Source organism: Lutjanus erythropterus, chromosome 4 (genome assembly GCF_056507025.1).
Source record: "Lutjanus erythropterus isolate fLutEry1 chromosome 4, fLutEry1.hap2, whole genome shotgun sequence".
Lineage (NCBI taxonomy): Eukaryota > Metazoa > Chordata > Actinopteri > Lutjaniformes > Lutjanidae > Lutjanus > Lutjanus erythropterus.
The window spans coordinates 41,425,218-41,447,790 of NC_139320.1; the positions used below are offsets into that span (position 1 = coordinate 41,425,218).

A 22,573-nucleotide genomic window follows, 5' to 3' on the forward strand; every position below is an offset into this window, starting at 1 on the left:
CTGACACTGACAATAATGCTGTCTAGTAACATTAAAGAATGATGTAAGTGAAGCACAACCATGGTAACTGAAGTACATGTGCAGTATTATGACAGTAACTGCTGTAAAAGTGTAAACACTTAGGCAAGTAGACGACCAAAGACACTTCATGAAACCTCCTAAATGGATCCCTTAGCTTAGGGAAACATTTTGCTGCGGGGAAAAACTTAATTTTGAAACTTAAGGAGGTTTATGCAACCAGGTGCAGAATTTTATTCTTTCATCAGTTTCTGTTTTTGCAACTGTGAGTGAATGCACGTGTCAGCAAGGGTACACAGACTGAGCAGGGTTAAATGTCTGAGGGAGGGAGTGATTATCTCCCAGTTTTCTGAGGTGTCTGTGCCAAGATTTCACCTGAACAGCTGCACCTGTACACAGACACTTGAGAGCCACGTCAGCTGCTGTACTCCGTCTCTTCCTATCTCCTGTCATTCTATCTGTCTCTGTCTCTGCCTGTCTGCTTTTCAATGTGCCAGATTTTTTTTTTCAGCTCTTCTAAATGTCTGCCTTTCAGCCTCTGTGCCCACTTACCTGTCACTCAGTTTTAATTGTCTAGCTCAATATCTGTTTGTCTTTGTGCAGACCCTTTCCTTGACATAAGACACTGTCTGCCCCTGTTATGGCTGTGGGAGCTGTCTTCTGGGGCACCTGAGGGTTGAGTCATTTTATCTAGAATGTGTAATGTGCATTGTGTACGGCCTAATAGAGTCATTTAATGCCCTGTGGCAGCCAGACCAGGTGAGAGCTGGCAGTGTGAGTTATCATTAGCTTGAAACAGTCACTCAGGCTGACATCAATGCCTCTGCAGCTCCTTTGCATTTAGTGCAGCCTGTCACATCAGTGCTACACACACACACACACACACACACTGGTATGCAAAACACATACACACACAATCAAAATTGGCTGCTCACATGCTGCAACAAAGGAAGTGTGCACTGTTAGCTCCTGTGAGCCATCATGCTGTCACTTTCTTATGAAACTTTTCTTCATTGAAATAAATCCTTTTATGTAAATATTTTTTGTGTAATATTCCTGTAGGTGTACATACCTCCCACGGGGAACATCAATGTCGTCCTTCCTCCAGCGCACATTTGGCTGAGGGTCTCCTTGTACCTGGCAGCGGAACTCCACCGTCTCCTCCTCCAGAACCACCTGGTTGATGGGCCTCCGGAGGAAGGTTGGTCGCTCTGCAGGAAGTGCAAAGAGGACAGAAATAGACACTTTTATAATGTAACGTGTCTATGTCCATTTGGCTTCTTCCTACAGAATGACTGCCTCTGTCTACTCACTCTGTTTTCTCTCTTAAAATTCAGTTTACCTTAGCCATTCTCCTCTCTGATTATCCGTGATCATTATATTGACAAAGAAACATAGTAATGACACTAAAAATCATGGGATTGAAATTGAACTGGAAAAATTTGCCCTAAGAGCATTTCAGCTTTTGAGCTTCATGTATAACAGACACATCCCAACTTTGAGACCTATGGAACCGATCGCAATGTTTGTGTTATGTACAAAGAATTTAATGGCAGCAACATGGTGAATGTTTTCCTTTTTCATGGCATTATTTCAAAGAGTGTGCATCTCAAAAAATGGGAAATGCATGTTTTATACTTTAAACAATGCTAGGTTTGAGACCAAATGCACCTGTTGCTAGCAAATAATAGTAATAATAATAAAATCATTACTTTCTCGCAGTGATGTGGAGCTGACACCATGTGATTAAAACAAATTATATTTCAAAAAACAACTGCAACTGTAAGTTACTGAAACAAGTACAAATCATGTTATTTTATTTTCTGTTTTTTTTGTGTTCTATTACTTTGTGTACTATTACTACCTGGATTGAATGTCCTCCTTTAACCACATATCTTTAAACATTGCAGTTAAGGCTGGAAGTTACAACAGAAATAAACAAGTTTACAAATTTTACGTATCTCTGCAATTCAGATCAACGGCTGGCTGCCTACCCAGAAGTGACTCGGTCTATACAATGACTGAGAATATACATGTGTGTGATGCTCTGCCACATCACAGAAAAGAAACAAATGTTTTAGGAGGACTGGAGAAATAAAACTTACCAAACACTGTGACTTGTGCTGTCTCGCTGTCCCTCTCTCCGACCATGTTGGTACCCACACAGATGTACATGCCAGCATCACTCTTTCTTGTGTTGGAGATCATTAGCTTCCCTCCCCGGATCTGAAGAAAAAAAAAAACATCCTCCTTTTAATACACAGATAGATTTTGATTTTTTTCCACTGTCTCTCAATTGCCCCCCCCCCCCCCCCCCCTCTCTTCCTAACATGCTAAAGTCAATTTTTGTCAAACCATTTTAATTCACAAGTGTGACAACAAAGGAATGATCCCTCACGCTTTTTCAACATCACAACCACAACAAAATTCGCATTAGACACTGAGAAGTAGTAGATCTTCCTATTCAGCCCAGGTATTAAATTGATGGTAATAGTACTCACAGTGATTCTGTCATCCTTGTCATCAATTCGCACTTTGTCTTTCTTCCAGTAGATGGTGGGTTCAGGATGGCCTCTGGGAGGAACACACTCAAGGATCGCTGGCTCTCCTGCTGCCACCACCACATCTGTAGGGTTTTGTCTGAAGTCATCTCGCAGCACTGAGGGGGAAAAAAGGAGGAAAGAGTTCAGGAAAGAGTAAATATCGTGTAGAACACTGTTGAATTTAAATGCCTACATGTTCAAGTTCACCTCTTTAAAAACGTCTTCCTTAGTGTGTTTTAAACTGTGTGCACAACACAGCATGAACGTACGCAGCTTTCATCGTGGCTATTTGAATGGGATGTGCAGCTTCATCTGACAAGGCAAGCACAAGTGAAAGCTAATTGGAGCTAATGGAGGTCCCTGTGGAGGCAGCAGAACAAACAGAGACAGAATGCCCTGAAGCCTGGTGTCACTCACATGTGAGAGCTCACAGGGGTGCAACTCCGCTTCACTTCTCTTGGCATGTACACATACACACACACTTACTCACAACCAGATACGCGCTAAAAAAAAAACAGTGGGTGGTCTGATGAACAACTGCGGCCTTGTATCTAATCACCCTCAGGTAGGCCTTTCATCACAGAGATAGCCTTTCGCCCTGCATAGTGTTCAGTGAAACACACACCACTAGCTCATTATTAAACATGGAGAGCTGCCGTCGCATCCAAACACACACACACGGGCTCACAAACGCAAACGTGAAGGCACTAGGACGGCAACTACTGACAATTTTCATTACTGATTACTGTCATTTTCTGGATTGATCAATTCGGTGTTTGGATCATAAAATGTCAGAAAAATGCTGATTACTGTTACCCAAAGCCCAAAGTAAATACATTCCTCAAATGTCTTGTTTTGTCCATAACCTAAATATATATTGTTTACTGTACAAGAGTAAAGAAACCAGAAAATATTCACATTTAAGATGCTGACATCAGTTTTCTTTCTTTCAAGGAAGAATCTCTTCATTCCAGCTCAAAAACTCACTATATCAACACAATATGGGTAATCAGAAAATTTTTCTCTGATATCATCTTGAAAATCTCATATCATTCAGGCTATCTAATTGATTATTTGACTAACCATTGCATCTCTAGAATGCACAACGTACACAACTGTAAGAAATAAAAGCCTCAGTCAATTGTGTATTCAAAGCAGGACACAGCTTCCATAGAAATGAGTGGACAGAGATCCAAATGCAGTAAAAAAAGAGATTTAAAGGTACAAACTGGAGGTCGCTCTGCCTGTCTCCTGCTGTGTATACTCAAACAGATCTTTCTCCATTTGATCTACAATAAATCTAATCCGATGAATAGCTCTTTAGGAATTTCAGCTTTAGCAGCGTCCGTCCAGCGAGGGACACATGATTCCTCTGAAGGATAAAAGCGCTGAGCTTGTCGGAGGATGTTTGAAGATGCTTGAGGAGGGCTAAATTAAGGGCAGCACCACAGGTCCTTATGTAAATTCCTCATGGCACTGGGGGGACAATGGCGGGGAGGGCTGGGATTATAAGAGGGGATAACTGGTCCCTACGCTCCGGGCTTCTCTCATCTCTTCATTCACTCTTCTTACCCTCTCTACAGAAAGCAGCGCAGCCATTGTCTTCTTATTTATTTATTTAGACCAAGGGGAAGCGGGGCGGAGGAAGAGAGGAAGCTTTCAACCCAATTATCCTGGGGATGCACGCTGGTACAGAGTGGGACTTTTTGTGTGACATGAATTCAAATGAAACCTTTACACAGGAGTAATAGGACGGAATATAGAAGAGGTAGAAGTAGAGGTTTTTTTTCTGTCTCTCATGTAGGGCTGCCCTCTAATCTGAAAGAGAAGAGAAGGTAATTAGCCAGCTCCAGAGTGGTCGACCCCCTGGCCAGGGTGGGCATAACAGCCACCACCGCTGGGCTCTCTGTATTTGCATTACAAACAGAAGTCCTGCTGTTTAAAATCATAGCCTGGTTTGGACCATACTCTGCCTGTTGTTTTCAAGATCACGTTGGATTTAATTGCTCCTTTCCATTCATTGCCAGCACCCGTGGGATTTTGTCAGAATCAATTTCCTTTGAAACAGAACGGCGACAAAAGAAACACACATTAGGTGCATCATTACGGCGCCTGTGTCGCGCTGTCTAATCTAATCTAACACAGTGCGTCACAGTAAATGCATCCCTACCCTGCAATCTAAATAAACGCACAAACAGAAAAATAAAAACAGAGTGGCCGCATACTCCAGCAAATAAAATACAACGCACACACTTGTTGAGGGCAGGATAAACACAGGGTGACAAACAGCTACAAGCAAACAAACAGATGAAACCAGCGAAGGGATTATGGCCTGTGTGTTGGTTCAGGGCTTGTTAATACGAAGACAACACTCTGAACAGATACATTTACTAAGTAAATGAGGGGAGGGTCAAATCCAAATAGTACACTATCTAATCCCAACTACAAGGCCACAGTCATCAAGGTCAACTTCCTGCAGTTAAAACACACACAACACTCAAATATTCATCACCTCAGTGTAATGTTTGCTTTGCATCATTAAAGTATGAGCATGTATCTCTCATATTGTTGCCTGCAGGCGCCTCCACAAGCTGAGCTACACTATGTCTGGGATCATAAAGCAAGCGAATGCTTAAGTTAGATCCGTAACATAACTTCTTCTCCCTGTTAATCCATGTGAGGTGCATCTGATATGTGCGTATCATTAAGTGGGTCTGTGTATATGCTGTTAGAAACTGAACTCTGGCTCTGATTCCGAGGCCCTGTAGGCATTCAGGTCTGAATCAGCAGACAGACGTAAGGTAATTGCCTTTCTATCCCCCTGAAATGCTCAGCTCTTCTTCCACCGAAAACATCTCGCCTCCCATGGAGTTCCAGCAGGCCCCAAACTCTGCCTCCTTGCTTACATGCTTATTAATATTTATATATTTTTACATTTACACCCCTCGGTTGGCAAGTGCTACATCTGTCAATCCGGCTGCAGGCTAAAAAGAACCCATATCTGAATAATATTCATCTGCCTTTGCCTCTCGTATTTTATTTATTTATTTATTTCCCAAATATCAGAGGAGTGGGCTGATTTGAATGAAAGAGCATCAGGCAGGGGGCAAAGCATGGCAAATTTGCAAGCTCTTTCAGCTGGCACCGTTTCAACACCTCCAACTTAAAGGGAAGGGAGTCAGGTTGCAACTTGCGCTGTGAAACAGCCAAGGGGTTGAGAGCGGAGGTCTCTGCCAAAATAAAACACAAAGGAGACACCCACACAGTTACTGTGTAAAGCAGATTGTCCTACATTGGTTAGGGGAGACCTGTGCCAGCAGCCATTAGGGAGGTCCACCTGTGTGTGTGTCTGTGTGTATGTGTGTGTGTGTGTTAGGGCTCTGACAATAATGGCATTACAGTGGTCACATGATGCGTACCGAGGGGATAAGCTCATTACCGTCATAACCATAAATTTTATTTAGAAAGGTCATTCATTATTCCACTGTGTGATGCGTTTGAAAACATAACACAGACTCTGATTGGTTGACAGTCAACCAAAGGCATCATGGGATTGGCAGTGAAAGGCTAACAACACACTAATAGCAACAACAGCTACTATTTTTGAGACAGAAAAATTGATAAATAAAGTCGAAAGACATTCAGTGTTGGGTTTCTGAAGCTTCTGAAAGGGACAGGAATGGGCTGGAGCCAATGTTGTAAAGGTACAACACTAGCATTAGCATTGGCTTAACATTAGCCTTTCCTGCTCAGCTTACTTTGGAGCTGACACACTTCACTTTTATAGGCTTTTCTCGGTCTTGAGAATGTGCAGCACTTTTTAACGGTCACCTTGTAATCTATACCATGCATTTACTGCCAGAGTTTGAGCTTGCTGCAAAGTTTAAGTTTCTGCTCCACTATGAGCAACACCATCCCTTGTTTGACTCTCCCTCACTTGCACGCCACACTCATATTCCATACTGCTCTATTCTATAAGACAGTATCCTTCAATGAAGGCCAATAAAACGTCATTATTTGGTCAGTCGTGGTACACTGCCATCATGTGAGCATGCATTTGCATTTTCACCACAGTCAGAAACCCATACCATCAAAGCCCTATGTGTGTGTCCTTAGCTAAGATAGACTCAGCACACAAAAAATCAGATACATGACAGCACAAACAGTCGGCATCATAGCACAGAGGTGGCAGGGCAAGGACAGGATGAGGAGAGATATTTTGTACAGTGCACCCTCGTCTCCCACCCAAGATATTACTCACTGGAGGGTGACACTGCTTGTCGGTAAGATTAGTGGGGAGCCTTGACTGGATCGTCCAGCCTGCATACTGAGATAACTGCTGACAAATGCTTTCACCTACAGGAGCGTACCTAGCTTTGGTTCACAAAGGTTGCACTCACTGCCACAACACCACAGACATGATGTCTAAAACCTGATTTTTTTTTCCCCCCTCTGCTTTGACATTCACATCACTTTGATAGACATTCACCACACACACAAAAACCTACACACAAACCTGACAAACTGTGAAACATTTCTTAAAAGCTGCAGGGCTTGGTATCTTTTTGTAATAGTGCAAATGTTTGTGCGGTTGTTATTACTTTTCTCTCCCTATTTACTGGAGAAAAAGACCCTCCGTGCTTTCAGAGATACTCTCCTGGGTCAGGGGCTAAGAAACACAGAGAGAGATTATAACAGCTAGAAGCCCGGGGCCATACCCCGGCACCCAGACCCACCACCTTCTACCACACTCTGATTAGAAAATAAACCATGCACACACACACATATACACAAACTGGGAGAGCTGTAGAGAGGTAGCTTCAAGCTATAATATCATTTCGTTCGAGTGCTTTTTGCGCTTCATCCGGCAGAGTGCTATTACAATACCGCCATTTTCAATTCCACCCTTAGAGAAGAGAGACAATATATATGTCACTTGACAAAACCTACCAAAACCACTCTATGTGCTGTCATTGATGTTTTGTATTACTGTTGACGCTGAAGGCAGGGGAAGGATAATGCCACGCTATATATTACAACACTGTGGATGGAAGGAGATGTGCGCCATTTGTCTCCATGCAAGATTCTTCTCCAGCTCTGACGCGCTCATTTGCCCTCCCACCGGCCAGAGCTAACCTTTGCCCCCCATCCAGATGCAGAAATTACCCCCTCAGCAGGCAGGAGAGCAGCAGGTTCACACATATCCCCCATATTCCTCCATCGAGGGGTTGTAGTTCAGACCGGAGAAACAGCTGCAAAAATATGGCCGTCTGGCGATGCCCAAGGCTGTACCTCCTCTGAGAACTGAGAAGAGACTCTCATCATTAGTGCAACTCATCACCATCTCTCTCTCTGTCTGTCTTAATGTCTCGTATCACCATCGGGGGTCATTCTCTGTCTTCCTTCCATCTTCTCAGCTCATCCATTTGTTCCAGTCCCACAGAGCTGTCCCATCTTGCCCCCTCCGCTCACTTCCATCACCTCGTCAGGGCTTTCTCTGTGCAGATGAAGCCATATACATGCAAACCTGATCATTCTCCACAGACCATGGCCAAGCCCGATATCATCTCCACCACCATTCTCCCTATCTGCAAATCCCGAGCTCAGGGATTGTAAATAACGCTGTCACTTTCGCAGATAAGATGCAGGAAATATGGAAAAGAGTGAAGGTAAAGAGAATCATATGGCTTGCAGTGATACCATAGTGGTGGGAAATCACAGGTGGTGATATCATATGAAATGTGCATCCTTAATAGAGCCTTGGATGGAATAAAACAGACACAGCATATGTGCTCTTGTGAGAACGCTGAGAGAAAAGAGGGAAGACGTAATAGAACACAACAGGGGATGACGAGAGGATACCTGATCAAGGTCAAACTGAAGAGAGGAGCGCAAACGTGCTGAATAGATGGGGCTGACTGTAAATGGGGTGCGCTCCATCAAACTCATACCGCATACTGTGCTCCCACCTCCGATTCAGTAGATAAGCCTAAACAAACATCCTTATTTAAACAGCAGCCCCGTTCAAAGCTCATTTTTCAAACAGGACCCCTAATTTGGCCTAACAAGCCCCTGGGCAGCACGGTAATGACAGTGAGACCACAGTGGGCGATTCTGCCGGCCCATCCAGGAAAAATGTGTGGTGCTGCTGCTCCTGAGAAACAATATAATTAACTCCTAATGAACCCCTTTCCTTTACACCCTTTAACAATACCAACACATACATACATACACATTCACACACACACACACACACACACACACACACACACACTGACACAATTCAATTTGAGCCTAATCCATGCTTTATGGTAATGTATAGCTCATTAAAATGTTAGTTAAAAACTCATTAAAATTCACTTGAAGAAGTAATGGCTTCATTACAGTAATATGCTGAAAAGCAAAGAAAAAGACAAGTAAGGACAAGGAGAAGAAAGAGACCAGAGAGCGACAGCTTTCTAATCACTTAATTGTGTCTAAAATGGAATACATTTGCATAATAAATAACGATGTGCTGTATCCTCCTCTCTATCTGTTTCTATTCTCATAGCACCCTGTAATTAACAGGGAGCTACAATTAAAGACGCATTTTGCCCCAAAAATGATTTGGGTGGCCACTCCAGTTTTCATTCTGTTGACTTGTTTACGGTCATGAATGTGTTCGGGGGGCTTGGCAAGATGCAGACAGTGCGCTGAAACTGGAGCTGGCTGATACTGACGAACAATGTGCCCATGGGTCTTTGTGCCTGCTCTGATAAGGCATGATGTTGTGCTGATGCTTGTGCTCAGTCCAGAATGGACACTTTACAGCCGGGAGGGGGAGTAAGACGTGAAGGGAAGGAGAAGAAGAAGGGGAGGGGGGGTTGTAGATGAGAGCGGGATTGATTTCCTGCCAATTCCAGCACAGAGACAGCACAGACAGAGGTAGTGAGGCATTATGATGGAGCAGGTGGGTCTGTTTCTGCGTCGGTTGGAGGAAGAGCGGGGAGGAAGTAAAGTGAGAAGAAGAAGAGGAGAGGAAGTAGTGCACTCAGGCAGACAGGCAAATGTCTCCTGTTAATGTCTTCTCTCTTAGTCTCCTATTGCATCAGACCTATCTAAACATGATAGATAATACGGGATGGAAGCTGCTGGCATTTTATGATTAGGATGTAATAGAGCTACACAAAATAGTGGCTGAGTTGGCAGATTGAGAGTTAGTATGCCATATTTCGGAACATCTGAACATATTGAAAACAAACTCCCTTTAGTGGCTGGAAAAGCTGTTCTCTCTACATCATGTTGTGACTGGAATTATTATTGATTCAAGGATGTAAATTTAACTCTAGAGGTCCCTGAGCCTCCTAGTCTGGAGAGGCTCAGGCAGACCAATCATTCTGAATCAGCATGTGCAATGCATTAGAAGTAGGCATGGGGCTCCCATTAACTCTAGATTTATGGTTATGAGTTACCAAACAACTGGACCATAATGAAAACTAACCCAGACGTCACTGATTGGTGGTGTTGGGGGGTAAAGTGTTATGAGGTAGCTTGTTAGAGTACTCAGATTACAGTACTCAGATTGTTGTAATGGCCAATCTAACACATTGTTTTCCAATTCAAGTACTCAGTTATTTAGTTACATTTTAATAAGCTATCCGTTACTGTTTCACCACATTTCCTCCAATGCAAAAAATACTGCCGCCTGCAACTGTATGAGTAGCTCAAGTTGGGTCTCAAGATGGATGTAACAAATTGCCCATGATCAAAACTTTTTTTCCAGTCAATACTCCAACACCATCCAGGCTAACGTGCCTGTGGAGAGGCTTTTTAGCCTTGAAAGTCTCAATGGAACTGACTATCTGACTCATGTTTTGAAAAATGTCTCCTGTGTAAGCTATTAAGAACATTGGTTGAGTTTGCTATGTAGACATATGTTTTGAGACGCTAACTTCTTCATTAGTTATATATACCTGCAAAGGAATCACAAAGTGGTTTTCATTTTTGGTAACTCAAAAGTACTCTAACAAGTTAAGTTTCTCAGTAGGCAACACTATAATGGACACAAGTGACTTTTTAAATGGCAATAATCTTATAATCTGATTTTGTAACATAACAAGTTACTTTCAAAAGGAATGTTCCTCAACACTGCCAATTGATTTTTGGAGCCTCAAGTTGGCATTGTGGCTTTCGCCATCTTATTTTTTTTGGAGCCATATTTGGAAAAGATCTCTGAGCTGGGGAGGACGTATTGTTACAAGTCTATCATGATTGAGTCTGACTGAGAACCCAAGGACATGTCGTGGTAGTGACCAGTCAGACACAAGGTAGCCAAGCCCTAAAGCATACCCTGCTTTATAATTTATGAAATGAACATAACGCTGTGTAGAAGAAGACTTAAAACTAGAGATTGAGACCATAAACTTAGAAGAAAAGTGTTTACTGAAGTCGTAAACCAAGTGAGAAGTAGGTTCATACTTGCATATGATTTAAGGCATCGGTTTCGTTTGTCAGTACCTCCTGAGTAAAAATTTCAGACAAAACACAAACCTTTTCATCTACCATCTCATTATTTTCCATCCTCACCATCTCTCCCTCTCACCTGCAGTGTTACAGTTAATATATATAACCCCCCACAGTGTGCTCATGTAGCTGTTCAAATGTAGCAGATGTCACAAGTCCAGCTGTGACACACTGTCGCACCGGAGGAGTAACTTCATTGAAAACAGGAACAGAGTTAGAAGCCACTAAGATATAAAATTGCTGGATCTGAAGAAAAAAGTACGAAATGCTATTTGTGCTCTTTGTGCATGTGTGTCTTCAGCAGATTTGTGTGAGCTCCGGCCTAATGTCATTGAGGTAGTGACCTTCCGCAGGGAAAGATAATCCCCAGGATGCTGCTGAACTGTGTCCAGGCTGAGAGAACAGGGCTGGATTTCCTCAGAGACTGCACAAATGAACACACAAGTGCACACACACACACGCACACACACACAGAAGCTGAGTGGCTTATCTGGTGTGGCATACTTACACGGGCATCTCTGGTGAAAATGAAACCCCTGCAGCCTTGTTCTGCAGTCCACTGTGCAAATCTTCATATAATCTTTAATGGCTTCCCCCTCTTTTTCTTTATGCCAGCCTATTTGCTGCAGCTCCTTCCGTATCTATTTTATTGTTTTGCTCTATAATTGGATTGGCAGTAACGGCGAGCAGAGAGCCGTTAGGAGCTTGTAAAAGGTGTCACTCTGTGATGGCACCCCCGTTTTAATTAAGCTCTCGGCTGGAGTTGAGCAGCTTTTATCTAGCTTGGTCTGATGAGCCCCAAGTGCGAGTGTGCTCCATGCACACTGTACTGCAGGACAGACAGGAGGAGGTGTTTACAACAGCTGTAGATAGCCCAGTTTACTGTAAGCAGCATCCCTCCCTGGACGCCAATCTACATGCCTGGACCAAGAAGATACTGGGAGACATCATAAAAATTCAGTATGCTTGTGTGTGTGTGTGTGTGTGTGTGTGTGTGTGTGTGTGTGTGTGTGTGTGTGTGTGCCATTACTGTGTCTCCTTGTGCTCATTGTGACAGAGCCCCACCCATCAGTGGTGTGCAGTCATGTGTGTATTGGTGCAGATGCAGAGCCAGCCCCGCAACATGGCGGCGGAAAAAGGGCACAAACAAGGATCTAAACAAACACAATTGATCTCACATTGTAAATTCTGAACTAATCCTACTTCACTGTCCGGCTGCTTGTGTGTGTGTGTGTGTGTGTGTGTGTGTGTGTGTGTGTGTGTGTGTGGCTGATGCTGTAGGCAGTGCTGTATGTAGCATAATGATTAGAGAGGTGTTCATCACAGTCCTTCCTCGCCTTGTTCCCCCTCCTCGGTCCTCCTAATGGCCTCCTCAGATCATCTTTCCTTCAATCAATACTGCCTGAAAGGAAGAATCCCACACCTAAGGACATTTTGTTCTCACTGTAGATCACAGGTGACACTTTTTCCATACCAGGAATCATCCAGCAAAGGTTCTGGATCAGAACCCTACAGAGGACTTTGAACCAGTTCTGATATCCATCAAATGTAAAGGTCTGGCCATTTTCCATCTAGGTGGGTGGCTTGGATGGCGCCTGATGAGGATTTGTGAGTGGAGGAAGGTTGAGATCTGTCAGTGTGGCGAGCAGAAAGCGGGCAGCAGATGTGGCGGGGTGTTAAATCACATGCTGCCTGGATGCAGAGACATTTAAAGAGATTTATTGATCACTTTATAGATCTTAACTCTTGAGGAAGAGCAAAAATTAAACTGGATACGGCGATGACCTTTACAGCAGCCTCACCCATGGATAGGGGTGTTTTTTTCCCTCCATGCTCCAGTGTGTATATGTGTGAGCTGTTTATGATTGAGGGAGAAGAAGCAATTCACCATTTAGTCAGAATGTGTATCTGAAAATTCCCCTCTGTACCACCAGCGCCACTATCATCCTGAAGATGTGCTTTATACTTTATGTGCATCTGCTGAAGCGTGATTGAATGCTGCACATAACATCTAAATACTTGGAATAAATTGTAGCAGTGGTGCTGCCTGCTCAGCAAATCACTGCTACATTAGGCCCACCTAAGTATCACACACTCATACACACACAAATTACTATTTCAAGTGTCTCAGCTGCAGAGTCTGTCAGTCTGTATGGAAAGCAGTTGCTCAGCACACAGCAGAGCAACGCAAGCAACACTAATAACAAACTGATCACTCCATACTGCACTGAAATAGCAGCAGATTGCTCATATGCAGTCCATTAGCCTATTACTCAGATTAAAAAAAAGCCTCAGAGACAACAAACACACAAACACACACAGTTGATTGACTGCAACTGGTGGCCCCTGGGCCAAATCTGGCCCTTTGATAATTTATAATTTATAATATATAAGTATATATATGGTATATGGTATTCGCCATGACAGCGTTTCAGTCAGTTTAAACAATTGTGAATAGTTTCAACAACCTCCTTAGTTGTTCTCCCTGCTTGATACAGGCCAATAATTTGACCCTTCTGAAACAGAGTAATATCTTTTCCATGACCACAGGCTTCAATAACTTGTTGCCAGTTGAAACACATTAATCACTGCAGTAATTATCCAATGGAAGACTCTCGCCTATTTGTTTAGTTAAATCTGGGTGGTGACTTTTTTTGGCCAGGCAGTGTATAACCTGTCTAATGATTTCATACATTTTAATGCAGAATTGTTACATATTATAGCTTTAACTTAGGCTATTTAAGCAGAGGGAATTTTGAAGAGTCAAACTGAATGAAAAATAACTTAAATGCATGACAACAACAAACTATCTCTAATCTAGGACTGTAATGGTGCTTTGTTTTTTCCTGTACTTTTCTACATTTCTTTTCCTAATGTGAAAACTTGAGGAGCAAAAAGTACAAAGGTGCATTATTTTACATATTTAGATTTCTAAATTACAGGCCAGACATAGGAAATGTAAATCCAGCCCCTTGGCATTTTATTTTTTTCAAATCTGGCCCTTCTAATAAAGAAATTGAATAGGCCTGTTTTACTGTACAGCTGATTCACGTGTTTGTTCATTTACATGCGATGCAGGACTCCAGCTTGTATACTGAAATACTCTGACATTAACTCTCTCAGCGGAGCATTTAAATGATTTATTGAAGCTTTTCTGGCGTCATTCTGCAGAGGAGTTCTACATCTTGAGAGAATCTGCATGACAGTCCGGTTGCTTATTTCACAATCCAATTCGTGTTAATTGCATTACAGAGGAGTAATTGTGTTAGTTCCATCTGTAATCAGCTTACTGCCTCAGTGCAGCTGGATATACCTGTACACCAGGCTTATGTAACCTGCGTGCTAATGGGGGGAATTTCGTTCATTTCAGGGCATGTAGTAAAAACCCGGGATGCTCAGTCAGGTAATCTGGCCTGCTGGAACCGTCAGTCTGCATGTAATAACCCTGGTGTGTGTGCGCATGGCTGTGTGTGTCTGTGCATGAGTCAATCCATGCTCATATTATCATGCAAATGAAAAACAATCTGAAACACACCACTGGCTGCCATGCTCAGGATCAGTGCAGAGCGCTGTGTCTAAACCATTCCTGTTCTGCCCCTCAGCCCCCCCATTTTCTTTTTTTTTGTTTTTTTTAAACCTCTCCATTTCTTTCCTCCTGGTTTATCCCAACCCCTCTTAAATTTTCTCAGGCACCACATCAAAAAGGCAGATTAAGCAGTTCTGTTTCATTCTGTTTGTGCTACACACTTGTCCAATACATCTCTGTGGGCTGGAGATGTGGGGTTAATCATTTAGGCAAAGGAACAAAGTTAATGAGGCTACTTCTAATCCGAAGCTATTTGGAGTTCTGTCAACAGTATTGACTGCACTGCAGATAGGATAAGATATCGTTGGAGGGCACCGATGACCTACATAGCAAGGACAAGACAGTGGCTCAACAGCAGCACAGCACAGTGATCCCACAGCTCTTCAGGGCACAGATTCTGCAGCAAAGACACAATGCTGAAAAGACACTGTCTGTGTGTTTATGTGTAAACTGTATGTGTGTGTGTGTGTGTGTGTGTGTGTGTGTGTGCATGGGCAAGCATTTCCACTTCCACCCACGCAGTGTTCCTTATCTTTACAGTCCCCAGCTTTCATATCACCCAGTAGGAGAATCCAGTTTGCAACCAGCTATATACCACTATTACCACTAGCTGCTGTGCAACACACAATCAATATTGATCTCTGCTCGCAATTAGCTAATAATTCAATGAGCTAGAACCACTGAGCCAGAACTACTAAAGATAGAAGGTGGGAAAGGGGGTGGAGTGGGTATGGATGTGGTCTGCCACGTCTGCTGTGAATGAGGCTCATGAGGGTTTGATACTGAAGCTTTGTGAATGTGTCTGGAAAGAGTAAGAAGATAAAATCAAGTGTGTTTCAAACACGGAGAACATTAAGGACATAAAAGGATGTTTACCTTGATACTAATGAAAACATGCATATGAATCTTTTATTCGGTTTTTGGCATATTCTGCCACTAAATCCCTAGACACACTGAACCTTTAAAGGGAGCTTTTCTTAAAGGGCTTTTCTTGTTCCTCATTATTTCATTTATCTGAAAACACATCATCATAAAAAATACATTATTCAATTATTCAAAACAGAAAGTATGCTCTCCTATACTCCTGAGGGTAACAACAAACCTACAATCTCTACCTATTTCATGACACAAACCTTTTACAGTAAATGTAGACTTTAAACTGTCCTTAAAATCAGTTCAGTTCTGAAGACAATTCCATCTAACGCTTGGATCAAAGGTGACAATTCCTGCCATTTAAGGCAGAAGCCACATTTTTTTTTTCTTTGATTAATTCCAGGTCCTTGAAAGGTCACTGTGATACACTGACATTTGAAATGGTCATGTCTAATCCTAGAAAGCAGGACACTGGGGAGCCATTAGGAGGGACGTCTGTAGTTGGCCGGGACATTTAGTGTGGCTGCACACACCACTTGAGCTGTTTTCATTGCCACCGCTGGAATCCCTGATTGTACACAGGCGCTACGCTCTCAGATCAGTGGGGGTGGTTGACACACATATCTATGATATATGCTCACACATGCAGACCCTAACTCACACACACACTGATGCTGGAAACCCCCTGTATGTCTGAACACAGAAACAACCAGATGCACTGTCCCCTGGGTAATGAAAGAGCATTGTGAGACTGTGGTTGCTGTAAAACCCAATTAGTGTGTGTGCTTTTATCAGTTCTCTCAGTTAGAGCTACACATACTGATAACAGCCTTCAGAAGATTGTGCTTTGCATGTCTGGTGGTCTGCCCCCTGCTGGACACTCACAGCCAAGCAGCTACATGTGGAGAATGAGGGAGTGTGAGGGATAAATTACAGTCATCGTGGATTCTGGGTTAATGTGTTCTCCATAGGAGGCTTAATCAAGAGTGTAAAATCACTCACTGTGTGTCTTTTTGGGCTAGGGCTGCAATGATCAGTCAATTATTCGATTAGTGGACAACTAGGAAATGCATCGCTAACTATTTTGGTAATGATTTTTTTTTCAGGAAATATGTACAGATTCCCTGAAGTCAGCTTCTCAAATGTGAATACTTTCTTAGAAACAAGGGATCCGAAAAGGTTCTTCATGAAGGGCTGAGGTTCTACCCTGAACCATTAGCTTCTGAAGAACCCGGTTTGGAAAAAAGGGCTTGTCAAGGGTTCATAAGTCTTGCATAGCCAGACCTCTCTTCACAGCACCCAGGGCTGGAGAAAGGTCTGGCTCCACACATTCACCTTCTGCTATAGGGAAAAAATGCCCTGCCTTGTTTTCATTTCTTGCAACCAATCACAAATGTCTTTGGCGGAGCTAAACCCAGGATGCAGCGACTGTGCTGCAGTGTCGAGGGGGAACTCGTTTCACTGCAAAACAAAAGGCAACAGCTGTTAGCTTGTTTCTGTTTGTACCATTAGCATCCTAGGTGCTAATTTGCCATTTTCAGCGTATAGGTTGCAGCTTGGAGGGTGTTCTTATTTCCCAGGGACTTTAAAAATGTAGACAGCGGATGCCATGATGCTGCTCGAAGCAAGTGACCAATGGCAGCACTTATACCAGCACCCAGCCTAAGAAGGGTGTCAACAAGAACCACTCGAAAAAGCATCCAGTGAAGGTTCTGGTTGGAACTGTTTCATCATAGAAGGGGTTGCGGACAAAACGAGATATTTTAGGACCTTGTGTTTCAACATTTCTCAACATTTTCTGATATTTTATGGACCAAACAACTAATTGATAAAATCAAGAAAATGATTGACAGATCAATTGATGATCAAAATAATCCTTAGTTACAGCTCTTCTTTTGGCAAATACTAATTCATAATACTATACATGAAAACAGAGGAACAGCCTTCCCTATAAGTTGATGACCCATTACACAACAAGAACCACATGTTGTGTCTTTCAACATATGTTGTCATGCATTTAGATCTGAGGTGATGTAAGAAAATTGGTTCCCTCTGTATCATGCAATTAAACAAAGATTATAGCTGTTTTCTGGTTTCTACTCGGCACGTCTCAGAGCTGGATTTTCTTTCCTTCAAATGACAGCCGCTGAAGAATGAAGCAGTGGCTGACAGCGTCACAACACCAGCCTTATCCCTGTCTTCAAACACCTCCATCTCCCACAGCCACATAAAAGAGCAGAACAGAGTGGTGGCAATCGTAGCCGCCGTGCTGTGCAAGCCTCTGCTCCACCACAGCCGTAAAAAGAGCTACTTCTGTATTCATGTGCTGCATCACTCTGCGCTCTTTGATGGCACAGATCACTGTCAAGATGCTCAGGCTCTCACTAAACGTACTGTATGGCAGGAAAATATGTAGAACCATATAGGATTCTACATTCTGTGAATATGCACATAGAAGGGTATGTTCTGTATGTCCCATATGTACACTGTCAGAAATACAGGTGCTGACTAGAACCATTATTCAGCTTGTCCCTGTAGGAGAACCCTTTTTGTTCCACTTCTAACCCTTTCAGAGAGTTCTGCTTAGAACATAAAGGGATATACATAAAACAGTTTGTAAAAGGTTTCCTACAAAACCTCCAATGAGAGGTTCTACAGAGAACTGTTCTATAGTTTTACCCAGGACCCCCTCTGGGGGTTCTATGAGGAACATTTCCACCTTCTGGTTGCTAACAAGAAACCACCCAGTGGATTCAACAATCCTTGAAAAACTCTTTATTTCAAAAAAGGTTCTTAATGGAACCTTCAGTCTTACAAAGAACACTTGATGAACCCTTTCTTCAAAAAATGGTTCTTCGAAAGAAAATGGTTTTTGGTAGAACTTCAGCCCTTTGGAAAAAACCTTTTTGGAACCATTATTTCTAAGCATGGAGATGTGTATTTTCAGATAATTTGGTTAGCATAGATCAGCTAATCATTTTCAATTTGCATTAGCATTATTGAATATCAGATGTCATTTAGGTGACTTTTTCCTCAATATTATTGACTATGCTGATACTGGAGATGCCCCTGCTCAATAGGAGTCAAGAACTGAGTAGCAATCCAGTCAAGAGACAGAGAAAAGGAGAGGCAGCAGAGAGAAACAGAGTGAAGTGTTTTTTCACCATCTTTCATTATTCAGCCTCAAGCCATGAATAACTGAATAACTGAATCCATGATAGGAGGGATGGAGGGCTGTATTTTCATGCAGCATGTCTGAATGTGGGGGAAGCATAACAAGCCACAAGAAAGCATCCTCCTCCTCCAAAAGAGCTCTTTAAATGAAGAGCTTGGAGCTGCACTCATGCATGACTGCTTCCTTGACATCGTCCATTTCAGCATGGACGTCTGCACCACGGCCCCTCTACTGCATGAACTCAGAACAGTAAATAATGATGCATCCTGTTCTTCCAAGGTGTGTCTTACATTAATGAGCTACTGAAGATGGTTTGATCAACGGAACAAGACTGTTAAGAAGGGGGCCAAGTAACCTGCACACAGTGCTTTTAAAAGTGCTAGGTTATGTAGCTTGTTGGAAAACCTTTTTCCTGTTAGAACCTTTTTAGAGTTCCACTTGGAACCTTTTCAGAGACTCCTACCTAGAGCCCAACATAAAGGGTTATAACCATCTGCGAAAGGTTTCACCCAAAACGCCCTATGAGGTTGTACAGAGAATCCTTCTATGATGTAACAGTTCCACCCAGAACCCTCTCTGGAGGTTCTATGAACCAACACAGATGGTTCTTCTGAAAGCCTTTTTATATTCCATGGGTTTGATCAAGAACACACCTGGTGGTGCTGTTGAGAACCTTTTTATATTGCAGGGGTTTTTTTTATATTTGAATGGGTTTATCTAGAACATACTCAGAGGCTCCTACCAAGAACATACTGAAGGGGTTGTATGGAGAACCTTTTTATATACCAAGGGTTTTATCTAGAACACACCCCAATGGTTCTACAAGGAACCCTTTTAATATTATGGTACAAAACAACCTCCGACAAACCCTTGATGAAAGAGTTTTAAAGTAAAGACAAATCTGTCTTTCAAAAATCTTTGGAGAACTTTAAAAAGGACTCTAAAAGGGTTCTTCGGATGAAAAGGGTTCTTAATGGAATTTTTAATCTAACAAAGAAACTTAAAGAAACCCTTGCTTCAAAAAAAGTGATCTTCTGAAGCAACTGGTTCTGAGTGGAGCATCAGCCCTTCAGAAAGAACCCTTTTGGAACCCTTATTTCTAAAGATGTTATCCATGGACTGCTGAATTAAATATGAGGGCAGGAGGGGAGGGGCAGAGAAATGGGAGGGATGAAAGAAGGACGGAGATAAGAGGAGACGGGGCACAGAGCCTCTGTTTAAATAGCAGAAAGCCGACATGTGAGCAGAGAGGCACCCCTGACCTCAGCGTGCCACAGTGACAACCAGCATTTAGCATTCTCCACAGGAGTCTGATCTCACCAGGTAATTGTTGCATGTTTTACATCAACAAGACCCTGCAGCTCAGTGCAACTGACAAACATGCTGAAACAAATAACGCTTTGTCACATCATAGTGCAAACACCCATGCCCAGCTGAAAACCTGTCATTAACACAGATAATTCAGGGCCACTCTTCCCTCGAGCACTCACATGATTGAAGTCGATCAACTCATTTGAGGAAAAAAAAACAGCAGTTTAAAATTGCCTTTTCGAATTCACCTGCTGATTACCATAATCACTTCATGGCTGACAATACAATGTAAATGTGTGTGCTATTAATGCTGGCAATTATGGGGGCTAAATGCAAATGGCTTGCCGGTGTGGACGGACCAATCGATCTGAGTGGATAAAGCACAAACAAACCCTATCTTATGATTGCCACCATGGAGTGACCCTTCCTGTGCTCCTCGTCGTTATCCTCTATGACTTCTGTCTAAGCAATCGAGGAAGAAAACTTTGCTTGCGTTTCTACTCTACATGCTGAAAATGGGTCCTGGACCAATTTATAGAGGTGATCTTACTGTGAAAATGGATTCATTCTGAGTTCACAGTGTATGGCTTCTTGAAATGTAACGGCTGCTGCTCTACTCTACACCACTCCAGCATCCGCCTGTAGACGGTGCCTCGAGCTGTAGATCACTCTCCCGTGAGCCCTCACTTCACTGTCAGGCCAGCAAATTCCACCTTCATTAATAGCAGCCACTCATGTCTGACTTAAATTAACGTACAGGCTATCAATTAGCCCGGGCAAGGCCAGGCGTAGTGTACTCAAGGGGAAAGGAGAAAGGCTTCCTGGATAGATGCTGGACAGCGGAGACAGATGATATTGTATCTTTACCATCATTACTCCTTTTTTTTGCTTTAGTTTCTCCTCATTATCTGAAACTATTCACCTGTTCAACAGTGGCTTGTTATTTACTCGTGAGTAATTTATCTGGATTTTGACAGAATACATTCTTCTTACTGTCAGGCTACCTTACTTTAAATCATTTAAAACAGGGATGCCCAGATCGATTGGCCATTAATAATTATCCGATGGTTATTCAGTAAAGTATTCTGCAGGATTCTTCTCATTTGCATGAGTGTTTGTTTTCCCACAGCAGTATGGAACAGGTCAACAGTGGGAGGTTCGTTTGTATATCTTATCCCAGTCATGCATTCAGACATATATGAACAACCTTCTCACCTCATCATTCCTTACTAAATTATTTTCTACACAACCCTAGCGGATTTTTCTCTTGATTATTCATGCATCCATCCATCTTTCCATCTAACCCTTTTCCTTGATGAGTTAATTTCTCTCCCTTTGCCTGTTGTCTGAGTGACCCTGACGACCCAGGAGAATCTCCTAACAGGCTCCTCTTGCCCATCAGGATTGATCGGTCCACAGCACCCTGTCAGACGCGATCAATACATCATTCCTTCAGTAACGAGCCCTTCTCGCTTGCCGCCTTTTCCTTCCCTGCATCGCTTTACTTCCATTTTATTATTATTTCTCACAGCGGATCGATGCAGGCAAACAGGCCCACTGTAAACCACACCACAATTAGAGCAGCGTCTAATCTTCATGTTGACTCCATCTCCTTCACAACGGCCAGCGAATACAACACAAATGATAATGAAATCTAATGGGATTCTGTGGAATTAAACCACTTAAACAATGAAGAGAGCCCAACCACAGTTCTGAACTAATAAAGATCCTGATAGAGGTACATATCGTCAATATCTTATGCACACACAGGCTAAAACAAGCCAGAAGAGCAGCTTCTCCTCATGGAGATGAGTCATTTGCTCCAGAGGGTTTCAACAGGTAAATGTGAAAATAAATAAATAAAAAAATAAAAAAAATATATATATACATATATGTGTGTGTGTGTGTGTGTGTATATATATATATATATTTTTATATCTATGTATGTATGTATGTATGTATAGACACATACATATACCAGCTCACATCAGAGAAAGTGGTGACACACTTGAGTGAACACAGTCGAAACTTTAGATCTATTTTCATCCCATTAAGTAAGTGGATCGCTGCAGAATTAAATTACATTTCTAATACTGAGCGCAGAAAATGAAAAGCTTTGTGGTAAGATAATTTAATTTAATAACGAACTCTAGCCTTAATTAGGCTAATTTTGTTAGGGGAAGCACTAATGACATACTTAATGTTGAGATGTCAGCATTTTTTCACCAAGAACTATAATGACATCATATTTCTTTGTCTCACTCTTTAACGAGCAGGAGTTTCCAAAATCGAGGTTAAAGCTGTCAGTGACTATGAGAGAACTGATTTCTGCAATGTCATCGCATTAGCAGCTGGTTTACGGAGAGACAAAAATAGACATAGAGCTAATTTGATCATTGCATTATAGATTTAACACGCCTGTGTAGTTTGGCCTGGGTTTGAGGGTAGGCCTGTCTGAGAGGAGTGCTGGTGATGCGAGAAAAGCTGTCTGCTCGGTGCAGGCGGTGCACAGGGCAGCAGTGTGGAACTGCAGGAGTAATTAGTGAATCGGGCCTCCAGCTCCCT

The 22,573-nt window shown here is 42.5% G+C and overlaps 1 protein-coding gene across 7 annotated transcripts in view; it reads right to left on the bottom strand.

Moving 5' to 3' along the window:
• The window catches only part of robo2 (roundabout, axon guidance receptor, homolog 2 (Drosophila)), a 342,170-nt gene that overhangs the window by 77,873 nt on the left and 241,724 nt on the right, over nt 1-22,573 (bottom strand). For all 7 annotated transcript variants that reach the window (XM_084718008.1, XM_084718004.1, XM_084718001.1 and 4 more), the window contains exons 3-5: nt 2,520-2,677; nt 2,124-2,244; nt 1,091-1,229 (exon numbers count right to left, since the gene is read on the bottom strand). In XM_084718008.1, the coding sequence (XP_084574134.1) occupies nt 1,091-1,229; nt 2,124-2,244; nt 2,520-2,677 (418 nt within the window). The remainder of the gene's footprint in view (nt 1-1,090; nt 1,230-2,123; nt 2,245-2,519; nt 2,678-22,573) is intronic.